This window comes from Gavialis gangeticus, unplaced genomic scaffold (assembly GCF_001723915.1).
Source record: "Gavialis gangeticus isolate Ggan-Ray unplaced genomic scaffold, GavGan_comp1, whole genome shotgun sequence".
Classification (NCBI taxonomy): Eukaryota; Metazoa; Chordata; order Crocodylia; family Gavialidae; genus Gavialis; species Gavialis gangeticus.
This window is the reverse complement of record NW_017729022.1, coordinates 26,704,838-26,716,946: the sequence shown is the minus strand read 5'-3', so window position 1 is coordinate 26,716,946 and position 12,109 is coordinate 26,704,838. Positions and strand designations below refer to the sequence as shown.

At 44.1% G+C, this 12,109-nt stretch overlaps 1 protein-coding gene across 1 annotated transcript; it reads right to left on the bottom strand.

Annotated features, from left to right (window-relative positions):
* Window positions 1-1,846: 1,846 nt before the first annotated feature.
* Window positions 1,847-10,150, bottom strand: YEATS4 (YEATS domain containing 4). The gene is made up of 7 exons (XM_019514711.1): window positions 10,034-10,150; window positions 8,308-8,427; window positions 7,212-7,278; window positions 6,788-6,882; window positions 4,147-4,239; window positions 3,979-4,066; window positions 1,847-2,203 (listed from the first exon to the last, which is right to left on the bottom strand). Exons 1-7 carry the CDS (start codon window positions 10,082-10,084, stop codon window positions 2,034-2,036), a joined length of 684 nt encoding a protein of 227 aa, XP_019370256.1. The 5' UTR covers window positions 10,085-10,150; the 3' UTR covers window positions 1,847-2,033.
* Between the last annotated feature and the right edge of the window lie 1,959 nt (window positions 10,151-12,109).

Here is a 12,109-nt window from a genome sequence, read left to right as displayed (position 1 = left end):
TGGGGAGCATCCAAAGCCCAAGACTGGTGGGTTTGGGAGGGAGGATACTTGCCTGGTGTTAGAGCCACACACACAAACTTGAATGACTGATCTCTCTGCTCAGTAAAAATTTGGAACTTGACTACTTGGACCTTGCCCAATAGAATTTGGAACTGATTTGGCCTTTGAAATGAAATTAAAAAAAAAAAGGTTCTCTCAGGGTGAGGCTTATCTCTTGTATTCTAAGTGTGCTGACCACTGCTATTTCCCAAATGCAGAAAACTCAACTGCATAATTTGTGGTAGTGGGGGACTGCATTCATGCTTTCCTCCTGCTCGCATTGTGCAAAGACAGACTCAGCAAGTTCCGACCTTGCCAGTCTTCAATACTGTTGATATTCACCTCCTCACTTTGCATCAGCACTCCATGATGCCACAGAGGCATAATAGGGATGCCGAGATCCAGGGCAGAGATGCCATCTGGCTACTACTATCAGGCTGCTGACAAGATTATGCAGCTGTGGAAGCAGCTATTTTACTTCCATCCCCACAAGTCAGTGCCTGGGGCTGCTGCCCCAATGCCCCTGCCCTAGGTCCACTGCTGTAATGTACCAGGCAGCAAGCACCTATCGCTCTGCTTTGGGACACTACACTTTGCCATCCTTGGGCAGTGAACTTGAGGCCATCCCTGCCTGGCCTCCCCACCTCATTTCCCCCAATCCAAGTAGCACATGGCCAGGTATTCAAGAGGCTGCACAGCCACCGGTCAGGGATGATCTAGGCCCAGCAATGCTTATGTTCTACTATGACATTTCCCATGCTTCTGGGCTTTGCTGGTTGCTTCCTCCACCCCCACCTTTTCTGCTATGTCAGAGTGTTTTTAAGCCTTGCCCAGAGGTATTGGGTATTGGCTACAGCCAAGGTTGTAGACTTTAACTGGGGTGTGTCAATGCTCCTGCTGGGACCAAAGCCAGAGGTTCTGGCTAAAGGGTCTTGTCCCTCCTATCAGGGTCAAGGAATTTTACCCCATGGTCAGATTGGTAGAGACTTGGGTTTTTTGCCTTCTTCTGTAGCAAGGGGATGGCCCTCTATCTGGGATCTCTTGAGCATATATTGACATTTCATAGAAGCAGAACATCAGCTGCTGTGATTCCCCTGCTTGATCTGTGACCAGTTAGGGTGTTAGGTCTGTGTTGTCAGGGATGACAGTAGTATTATGTAGAGCTTAGGTTATACGTGTCTGGGATGGTTTGGATAGGGATGATCTTGCCTGAAGCAGGGGTTGAACTAGTTGACCTCTAGAGGTCCCGTCCAGTCCTACTTCTTCATGATTTTATTGTGTTAAATTAAACACCTGCAAAACACAAATTACAGCAAACTGACTTATAAATGTACAGAAAAACCTCATATCTCCAAATAAGAAGTAGATGTGGGACTGCTGTGCCATTTGTAATATAGAACAGCTAGTTCAAAGAATGTCATCTTTCTGAGTCTTTAGGGTCCGCCTTTTCCCTATAGCAATACCAAACAAAGAAGTGCTGGAATCCATGACTGACACTTAAGCCACCTGCATACCAAAGATTCTAACTGCTGTTTTTGAGTCAAAAGATACTACTCTTGTGAGGCCAACAATAAGGATTTTAAATTCCTTAAAAGTAAACATGTTGTTTGTATGTCTAAGTATGCGTCTTCAATCATATATGGAAAAAAAAACACTCCAGTTTGATAATTTAATGTTACTGTAAAAAGAAAAAAACCACAATAAGCTATCAAGTCTTCCTACAAAGTTACCATACTGAATTTAATTATTTTTTTTAAAAGTTTCATCTCAGAAACTTGCTTTAAAATATTGCAAAATATCCACAGCATTTTAAGCTACAAAAGTGTAATTTTATTTGCTCATGTATAAAGCTAAATCCCACATTTTTCAAATGAAATTCATTAATGAAACTGTATGTAGTTCCCTCCACAAAAGAGAGAGAGAAAGTGTTAATGTGATTCCAGAATCAAAGTCCCTTAAGTTTCAGTGTAATGTCTTTATCAAGTTGATGCTTGTTAGATATCTTTAGACTGATCATCTTCTTCAAGTTTCCTAATTTCGTTCTTCAAACAGTTGATAGTTTCACGGCTTGCTTTTAATCTCTCTTTAAGCTCAGCTATTTCAAAACTGGTTTTCTTTTTGGCAGCTTCCAGCTTTTCTCTGGTTTTAACTTCAAGATCTGCAACTGGGGTGGTGACAAAGGAAAATACTTGTAGTATACTGTAAAACTGATATTACACAGAATATTTAAGAATTCACAAAGGTACAAAGCCAATTCTGGCCTGGAAGACTGGGTATAAGCTCAGAAGAATTCTCAGATCCCATTTCAAATTCACAGGGGTATGCCAAAATAATTCTACTTGTACACTAAACAGATTTGCTCTGCCAGTTTTAAAGAACTGCATTTCACAAATACCTTTTCAGAGCAAAAACAATATATGGAGATAGAGCCAAATAAATCAAGGTGATACTGATAAGAAAGTGGAAACTCTGGAGGTACTGAAGACTGATGCTTCAACACATATTCTTCGGGTGTAAGCAATCCCTGTTCACAGTAATTATTGTACATATTTTGGAGCCCCGTGGCACAGAAGCAGACTTTACAAGTATCCTACTGAAACCTGATGAAGGGGCTTGACTCATCTTTTCAGCTTATGTGCAAGATTGTAAGAAAACACAAACATCCCCCACTCTTCCTCTTTTTATGCTGGTAGCAGCAACAGAAATATGTACAGATAACATGCATTCTGTACCACTGTACAAGCATGCTACTCCCACCAATGTATCCATTTGTGTTAACATTAAAATTAACAGAGTCCATACTCCAAAGAAACTTCTACTTGGTATTTAGTTTCATGGGTATATTTGTGGGTAAGCACAATGAGATTCTGTGGGCCAGATCTTTGATACCCCTGATCATAGGAAAACCTCTATAAAATTGTAGTAATTTATACTTCTGGTAGACATAGGTATATAGCCATCTCAACTCCATAATTTACTTAAATGCTGCATATTTTAAAAAAAACAAACAAAGAAAAACAACTATCCAACTAAATTAAAAACTGCAAAATAGAAAAATATCATCATGATAGGCCAAGAAGGGGGTCTTTTTTGGTATGTCAGCAGCAGGGCTTTGTCTACACCTGCACAGGGGTCAGGCACTTTTCCATGCTTTCTGGACACAGAGAAGAGGTGTGGGGATGCAAGCACAGCTGGAAGCTGCCTGGCTCTGGTACATCTCCTAGCTGCTCTGTCCTGACATAGTTGTTGTCACAAGTGGAGGCAAAGCCACCTGGATCCACAGGTCAAAGCTGGCCCACAGGCCATACGTTACTGACCCCAAGTGAAGAAAATAAAAAGAGAGAGGATTTAAAATCTAAGAGACAGGACACTACCATTCAAACTCATTAATAAAGTATTTTCATTTTGATTTCCTTCATTTCAGGGTTGTTACAAAGCAAGCAAAGAACTGCAAGATGGGAAAGCAATTCATACAAAGGCTCTGTCTCATGGATTTCCATGTTTTAAAGTGTTATTGCTGTTTAAGGTAAAACAAAGATATCTGTTTAAGATAAACAGCTAATCTCTCAAATCAGTTGAGCCAAATTAATACTTTATGTATTCCTTGATTCCAATTAAGTAACACCAGGGATACATATTTGCATCAATCTTCAGAGTAAATTTGTTAGAAGTAAACAATTAAACACTGCCCCCCCAATCCAAAACCCTGAAGAACTTAAAATACATACAATATACCTGCACGTTAATAGACTGGACTACAAGTGTACAAGGACCCTTCTCAAAAGATACACATAGATCTCTATATAGAATTCCACTTAGCAGCAGTAGACCAAGATAATTTTACTGTGTGCATTCTTAAGGAATGTTAAAAACAAGAATTATAAAAGTTCTGAAAAAAAAATCACATATGTACTCTTGGAATTGTTATTTGGCACTTACACTCAGTCTCATGTTTGTAAGCTCCTAGTGTCAGCTGACGAGAGGTTGTCAACAGTTGCTGCATCATAGCAGTAGGATCTTGAAATATCTAAGGAAGAAAGAGACACCTCTTAGTCCTACTCTAAAATAAAATTTTTAAAAAAATGTAAAGGTGATGTTTTTTCTTACCATTTCATCATAAAATTCAGAAACCACAGTTTTCTTCCCCAGTATTGCATTGGTATCAGATTGAAACAGCTTCAGCAAATGATACAAAGTTACCTGCACAAAGAAAATTTATTAACTTTAACAGACTTCAGAGCAGTTCAAGAAAATCAATCAAAGGTTATCATCGACAATGGAATTAATTGGCACTAGCTCTTCTTGTTGCATAAGTGTGCAGATTTTTTTTAAAGTTATGAGAATACAACATTAATCCTACTTTGAACTTTAACCAGAGTAAGCCACTAAATACTGAATTCAGTTAATCTACTGAACTAAGTTACCCCGAGATCAAATCTCGCTCAACAGGCAAAATGCCCTAAAAAGTAAAACAACACACTTAATGCTGTTCTAATTGCTACCTCCTTTTAAAAATTAATCAAACCGATAAAGGACCAGAAAGACCACATAGCTCATGCAGAACATGACCCCTGCAACAAAAATGCTTCCTAATAGGATCAGCCTCCTAAAGGGTTAGATCAGTAGTTCTCAAGCTGTTTTGGGTGGTATATCCCTGCTGCATACTCCACAATGCCATGCTTTGAATAATAAAACAGAACACTGGTGCTTTCTACCCACATCATGTGATCTGATTAGAACAGTCCTGACCATGTCCTGCTCACCCTCTTTCAACAGCATGCTCCAAACCTGGAAATGTGTGGCTGTCCACAGTAGCTTCTCTTTAGCACACTAAAGATACAGGTCTTGCCAACCGCCTCATGGGCACATTTTCGTGTTTTCCCCAATCAGACTGAGCCAAGTAGGCAGGGCATGACCAAGAACATCCTGGCTGGAGCATACTGCCAGTGCAGTGTAAACATGCCCGTTATGTCATAAGAGATACCATACAGTTTTTCTTTTTTCATCTTTTTCTTTTCCCCTTTCCCTACTTCCCCATTCCTTCCTTTCAAACCTACTTAATTCTGCTTCTCAGCTGGCAATCAACTAGATCATCCCCTCTCACGGTAAGAGGGGAGTGGGGGTGACCTTTCTAAGGAGTTGTTGCATGTGATGCCCATTCTTGTTGTTGTGGCATCTGCTGATATGGGCTGGGGCAGCTCCCATATGGAGCAAGGGTCCAGTAACAGGTGCCACCAGTAGTGTAGATCCTAAAGCACTGCTATGTGCAGCACACATCATGGGCCCTGTGCATGTGGCCAGTTTGGCAGCGTTTGGGTCAACATAACAAGACTTTTAACACCCCTGATTAAAGTAAGCTGACGCTATTACTCACAATTATATCTTTGACCACACTAAAGCTTTCCTTTCTTTAAACATCCTTCAAAAAAAAGTGCGTAGCTATTGTAACCCTTCTTGAAACAATGCTGGTATAAGAACAATTTGGTAGAAAATTGGCTATAAATAAGTCTGGGCTACAAATTCAAAGACAATTTCTAACAATTAAAAGAGTAAGATTCTGGAACAGCCTTCCAATAGGAGTAGTGGGGGCAAAACATAACTAGTTTTCACACTATTTGATAAATTTAAGGCTGTAGTTATTTGCATTGGTAGCCTACAATAACAAGGAACTAAGCTTGATTCGAGAAGGTCTCTCTAACCTGAAGCTATGTTAACAGTTGTCTGGTCAAAGAATGATCAAACTGAGATCATTCAGTCCTGGCCTTTTGTCCAAAATGCAAATCAATTTTAAAACAATTTCAACAAGTAAGCATCTTTACCACATTCTATCGGCAAAAAAAGTTTTTTTTAAAACTACTTGTAACCTGTCAGAGATGTACCTGAATGGTCAGGAATGCATCCCTAAACTAATGATGGTAGATGCCACAGACAGTACAGCAGGGGATAGATCACTCTACATCAGTGGTTCACAACATTATACTCAAGGCCCCCCTCAAAGCTTTCACGCTTTTTTGACTATGGAAAAATAGAGCAATTCTTCTGTTGCAAGGAATTCAAAGAGACTGGAATTGATCAGAATGTTTTTAACATTATGGATTCCTATTTGAAACCTCTGGGTTTATCCTATGAATCGTGTCTGCACACAACAGTTCTAACGCTGCATGGCACTCCATGGAACCCTTAAAATGGTCTTAAGGCACCCAGAGTGCAGCAGCACCACAGTTAAGAATCACTGCTCTAGATGCATCCTTTTCATATGCTCTCCCTAAACCATCCATTACTACCACTGTCATCCAACTGTGATTGTGGTGCACCAATGTGAACAATTGCCCAATTAGATCATTTAATAGTGATCTAAAAATTAATCCATGCAGCTACCCCCAAAGCAGTCAAATGGTTATCAAATTTAGATATTAGTCTATGAACGTTGTAATCCTAAAATGTCACACAGAAGATTACCACTGTCAGAGACAACATACTGAGCTAGATGGATCAATGGTTTGATCTAGTATGACATTCTTGGGTTGCTCTTTTTCCATCTAAATTTAGCACATGGTAACTCCAAGATGTGTCGTAAGTCAAGGATAGCAATAAAAGAGTGAAGCTATAGAGATTTCATAACAAATATAAGTTTTCTGATCAGCTGTCCCCTACACCAGAAGTATTATAAATATAAATCAGGCAAGAAAAAAGAAAAATAGTTTAAGAAAAACCAAATATATATATATATATATATATATATACTTACAGGCCTTTCATTGGGATCAATAAAAAATATCTTAATGATGATTTCAAATTCCCCCCAACCTGTTTCAGTAATTTCATATGGCGGTTTGGTAACAACTGCAATGGAAAAACAATATCATGAATACAACTGACTTTGGGCTCTCACGGTAAGTATACCAGGAAAATCAACTAGTGAAGATGTATTGTAAACTGACAGAGGGTTTTTTCCCCTACCATAATTGTTATACCACCTCCCCCAACTAAATAAATAGAGCTGAAAGAACTCTTTTCTATTAACATAGCAAACCCCTTGGTGTGAACACAGCTATCATAAATACCCCTAGCTGAAATAGTTATGCTGGCAAAAGTTTGTAGTGCAGACCTGGACTTAGATTCCATATAACTAATGGAAACATCCCAAGTAAAACAGAGGGCAAAAAACTTACCTCTTAAAGGATTCCCATAGCTTTCATGTAACTTGAATTGAATTTTCTTCACATAAGCAGACATATCCTAAAATGGAAAGTGCAGTCAATGATTTTCAACTGTTTACATAGCACACTGGGAAGACCCCTTTTCCTCATTGTTGCTCCTACATCACAACATGGAGACGAGTAGCCTAATGGGGCCAAACTCCCACACTGAATCATGCAACGTTTTCCCTTATGAAGACCCCATACAATTTTTTTTGCTAGAAGAGGGCTCTGCAATTTCAATGCAACCAAAGATGACACAATGCACAGGCCATAAACTGCAGGGGTGGCCCATCTGAGATCCTCTATACCTGCTGGCACCCGCAGGTGTTACCTTAATTGCTTGTGGGCCGCCAGTTGGTGAACCCTGTTCTTATAATTCTCTAAGGATGTTCTAGTTCCTTTTTACTGTAGTCTACATATTTTCTTAGCAAACAAACTTCTACCATTATCTTTCTTAATCCCAGGTTATTTCTTAGAGCTTGGGTAAAACCAACAAAACCTTGAATACATTTCCACCCACAGCTCTTTTGCTACAACAGAACCCTTTCTTACCAAAGTTAAACCCCTTTTGCAGAGTGAAACAAGGTTTCTACTGTTTCCCAGAGCCAGCAGGTATGTATAGCTAACTCCTGTACCTCCACGCAATTTCTGCAGCTCCTTCAGAAGCTGCCAGATGGAGCTGTATTGAGCCATCAGGTGTTCACTTGTTTCAGAAGTGGCTTTCAGAAGGGCAAGTATTCACAAGGTCTAATCTTAAGATATTTTCTAGGTGGGCTTCTCTATTAGGTAGCACTAAAATGAAGCTGTTAGAATTCTGTCCACATTCTCCTCTTACACAATCATAATTTGAGAACCTCTCTCTGTTGACATTTGGTAACATTCATTATATATACTCATGTAAGGCCTGCACCTTGCAAACATGTATGGAGGTGCTTAACTTCCATGTCAGTGCATCTCACCGTGCTTAAAATTCAGTACAACTAAGTGTTTGTAGTTTAACGAAAGCAAGTCACAATTAAAGGCAAATAGCTTAAATCAAGTCATGCTATTTCAATATTTTTTCTACCTCATTTCTGTAAGGCTTCACGTAAACTGTCCACTGATGAGTATGACCATCTTCCTCTCTTTTCTTTCCAAAGTATCGCGCAACATTTCCATAGACTATAGGTTTCACAATAGTAACACCCTTAAAGATAAAACAAGATCAGAGTTCACATAACCAAAGACAAAAACAAGTGGTGTTGAGAAGCCCCAAGAGTTAACAGCTGCTGTTCTTAGTTCCACTGAAACAATTCTAAACATTTGCATTGGTTCCAATTTTAAAATGGATAATTATTTAACTTACAGCCATTAGAACTTTGAGGCAAATAAATTATAATTTTGTAGACCAGCTAATGGTACTTGTTAAAAAAAGATGAGAAATGTTTGCCTTTCACATCCCACTTTGCAGTCTGCTGGCCCAGACTCCAGGTACAGGCAGACATATCATGCATACCAGCATTACAGTTACCCTGGTATAAAGTGTTTCTCTAGAACATGGGCCTGTCCACACCCAAAACAGAAGCCTCCATCACTTCAGCTATACAGGCAGTCCTCAACTTAAGATGTTTCAAGTTACAATGAACGGCACTTATGACGTTTATAAAGTGAAACTGTTTTGACTTCATGGTGCTTGATCTGATGCAACGCCATACCAGCGAACAAGTTCGCTGCGTCACGCATCTCCCTGGAGAACATCTGTTCAAACTTCCTTAGACACTTTAAGAAATCAGAAAAAAACTCCAGAAAAACCTGCAGCCAAGACTCCTGAGAAGACTCCAGCCAAGAACCCTTCAAAAAGTCCAGCAAAGTCACCTCAAAGAAGTCCTTCCAAATCAATATGATTTCTATTTACAATATAAATAGATGAGTAACATAGCTGCATTAATGTATGATTGATCGAGTACAAAATTCTGGGTTGTTTTTGGTGAAAATAAGGTATTGGGCCTTGGTTCAGGAACCAATCCCCCATTTATAACATTGTTCCTGTGGGAAAATTGGTTCTGAGTTATAATGTTTCGACTTAAGACATGGTTTTCAGGAACCAATTGTGTTGTAAGTCCAAGGACTGCCTGTATTCTGTTCAGGTTTACAGTTGATCCTGATCAGCCTCATACAGGACAGAGCCACACCTTTGGCTGGAAACAGATGTCACCAAGTGAGGCGGATGAGCAGTGCTGGGACGGCTGTGTCCTGCATGGCTGATCTGCTTCACTGGGCAAAACCCACGTGGCCTGTAGCGCTGCAGCATGATTAACCAGGGTGCGCTCTGCTGGGGCTCGAGGGGCAAGATCCAGCACCCCTGGCCAGCTCTCTCTCCTCTCGCAGACTGCGCTGGGGAATCTCGGGGCAAGATCCAGCACCCCTGGCCAGCTCTCTCTCCTCTCGCAGACTGCGCTGGGGAATCTCGGGGCAAGATCCAGCACCCCTGGCCAGCTCTCTCTCCTCTCGCAGACTGCGCTGGGGAATCTCGGGGCAAGATCCAGCACCCCTGGCCAGCTCTCTCTCCTCTCGCAGACTGCGCTGGGGAATCTCGGGGCACATGGCAGTAAAGCCAGGGCTGCCTCCACTAACGGACCTCGAGGTAGGTCTGAGCGGGAAAAGCGCGGGGCTCCCTGCTCAGGGAGACCCGCCTGGAGCACAGCCCTGAACGCGAGGAGCCCCGAGTTTCCGGCTCGTCTTCAAGCCAAGCAGGCCCGGCCCCCCGGCTGCTGCTCGCGGGAGCAGCGAGACCCACCCCCGCCCCGCGGCACCTTTACTCTGCCGCCGGAGTCAGGCCCAAACTCAGCCATTCTCTTGAACATATTGCTCCGCCGGGGGCCCCGCCCGCAGCCGCACCGGGCCGCCTGCGCTCAGCCCCCCACTCCGCGCCAGCGGAGCCACGCGCAGCTCCGGGGGGGCCGGGCAGCAGCGGCGGCTTCCTCCTCCAGCCAGCTCCCCCCTCCCATGTCACCCTCACTTCCGGGCGGCGTGATGACGCACCGCCCCCGCCTCCTGCCATTGCAGGGCAAACGAGTGTGTCATGTGACACGGGGCGCGGTACAGGGGCTGCGACGCCCGAGGGGGCGGGGCTACTGTGGAGGTTGGAGCTGGGCAATGGGGAGGGGGTGTTGGGGGCGGGGCCTGGAGAGCGGCGTTCTAGTGGGGCTGGGCTGATGACGCGTTTAACGGTCGGTGCCCGCGTGGGCTTGGGGTTGGTCCATGGAACTGTCTGCAGTCGCCAGTGACTGCCCGGGGCCGGGTGTGGCGGGCTGTTTGGGGGCCAGGCCCCTGCTCAGCCCTGGGGCTTGAGCGTCTTGCTGCAGACTCCCCGGCCTGGTTTCGGGTCCCACTGAGCCTGGAGCCAGCGCCTCCTTCCCAGTTCGCTTCACACAGCGCGAGGCTGCGACTGAGAGCACCGGAGGGTGCGGGCTGAGGAGGGAAGATTTCATCACAAATAGCTTTACTAATGGAAGTGTGGTGTCCCGTCACACTGCCGGCAGGCTGCCCTGGAGCAGGAGCTGAGGCAGCGGGGATTATGGGGCAGAATCCGCTTCCAGTCACCCTGACCCACACGCCTCCCCCACTGCGGACTCTCCCAAGGAAGGCAGGGCCCGTGCGGATCTGAAGCGTGGTGTTTGCTTGTCCACTGCCAGCCCCTCAGGCCTGTGTGCTGTGTCCGTTGTGCTGAATAGAAAACTGAGTTTGGGCTGGGATTACCAGGCAAAACCCATCTCTGGTCACCCCCAATCACCTCTCTACCGCCAGGGGACTCTCCCAAAGAAGTCCAGGCAGCACGCTACTGAACCCCAAGCTCAGTTTTTGCATGCCAGCCTGCCAGCCAAGAGCCCCCGGGTCCTGTGCACTGTGTACATTGTATCAAATAAAAAGCTGAGTTTGGGCTGTGATTACCGGACAGAAACCCCATTTCCTTAGCATGGCTTCTCACTCCCAGGTGCCCCTCACTCCCAATCCACAGCCCACCCCTGTGCTCTGCCAGTCCCCTCACTCCCCCTGCCCCACCCAGCAGTGCTTGAGTCTTGGCTGCTGCCAATAGTAAGCGGTGGTTGTTGCAGCAAAGCAAAGCACAGACCCCACTCCCCTACTCCTCACCCCCGCCCCCTGATGAGGCTGAAGTTTGTTCCTTATTCCTAGTTCCTTATTCCTTATTCCCAGTTCCTTTTTCAAAGCTAATCTAGGCCGAAGAAAAATTTAGTAATGACTTCCACATCCTAGAGAGAGAGAATTTCATAGGTATGCATATGTACTACTTAATATGTAAAATAATATCCCACATCAAGTACAGAGCCCTAAATGAAGGCCAAATTAGGATGGGAGTATGGAGCAAAATACTTCTTGGGCCACCCCAAGCATCATGGAGATGCTATTGGGGGACTGTCCCAAAGAACCCTGACCACAGTCCTGCCTGGTCCAAACCACGGTTTGGCTGTGCCAGGCCACTAACTAACAACCCCCATGCCCACTATACTAAGTATAATGGCTTGAATAAGGAACTGGCTTTCAGGATAGGATTATGGCTAGAAATTCTGCTTGGCCCAGCCCAAAATCCAGTTCCTTATTCGGGCCCAGATACTTAGCACTGTGTCTGGGGGGTGGTGTCAGTTGGCAACCTGGTGCGGCTAGTCAAGTCTCTATTCAGAGATGTTCAGAAGCATCCCCCAGTGGCACAGACACATGGTCTCCACTGCTCCAGAGCCACCACCACACCTCAGCACTGCGTCCAACATCCCTGCCATGTGCCGGCCCTGCAATGGCCCTGTGGGAGGGAGGGGCAGCCCCGCACTGCCCCTTGCATCTCCAGTCCCCCCAAATAATATTTTCTCCCACCA

Excerpts from the sequence above, each read along its gene's own strand:
- YEATS4 (XM_019514711.1), bottom strand. The coding sequence starts at position 10,084 with ATGTTCAAGAGAATGGCTGAGTTTGGGCCTGACTCCGGCGGCAGAGTA. Across the intron at positions 6,883-7,211 it reads CTATGGGAATCCTTTAAGAG|TTGTTACCAAACCGCCATAT; the intron begins GTAAGTTTTTTG and ends TTTCCATTGCAG. Across the intron at positions 4,240-6,787 it reads TTGATCCCAATGAAAGGCCT|GTAACTTTGTATCATTTGCT; the intron begins GTAAGTATATAT and ends TTCTTTGTGCAG.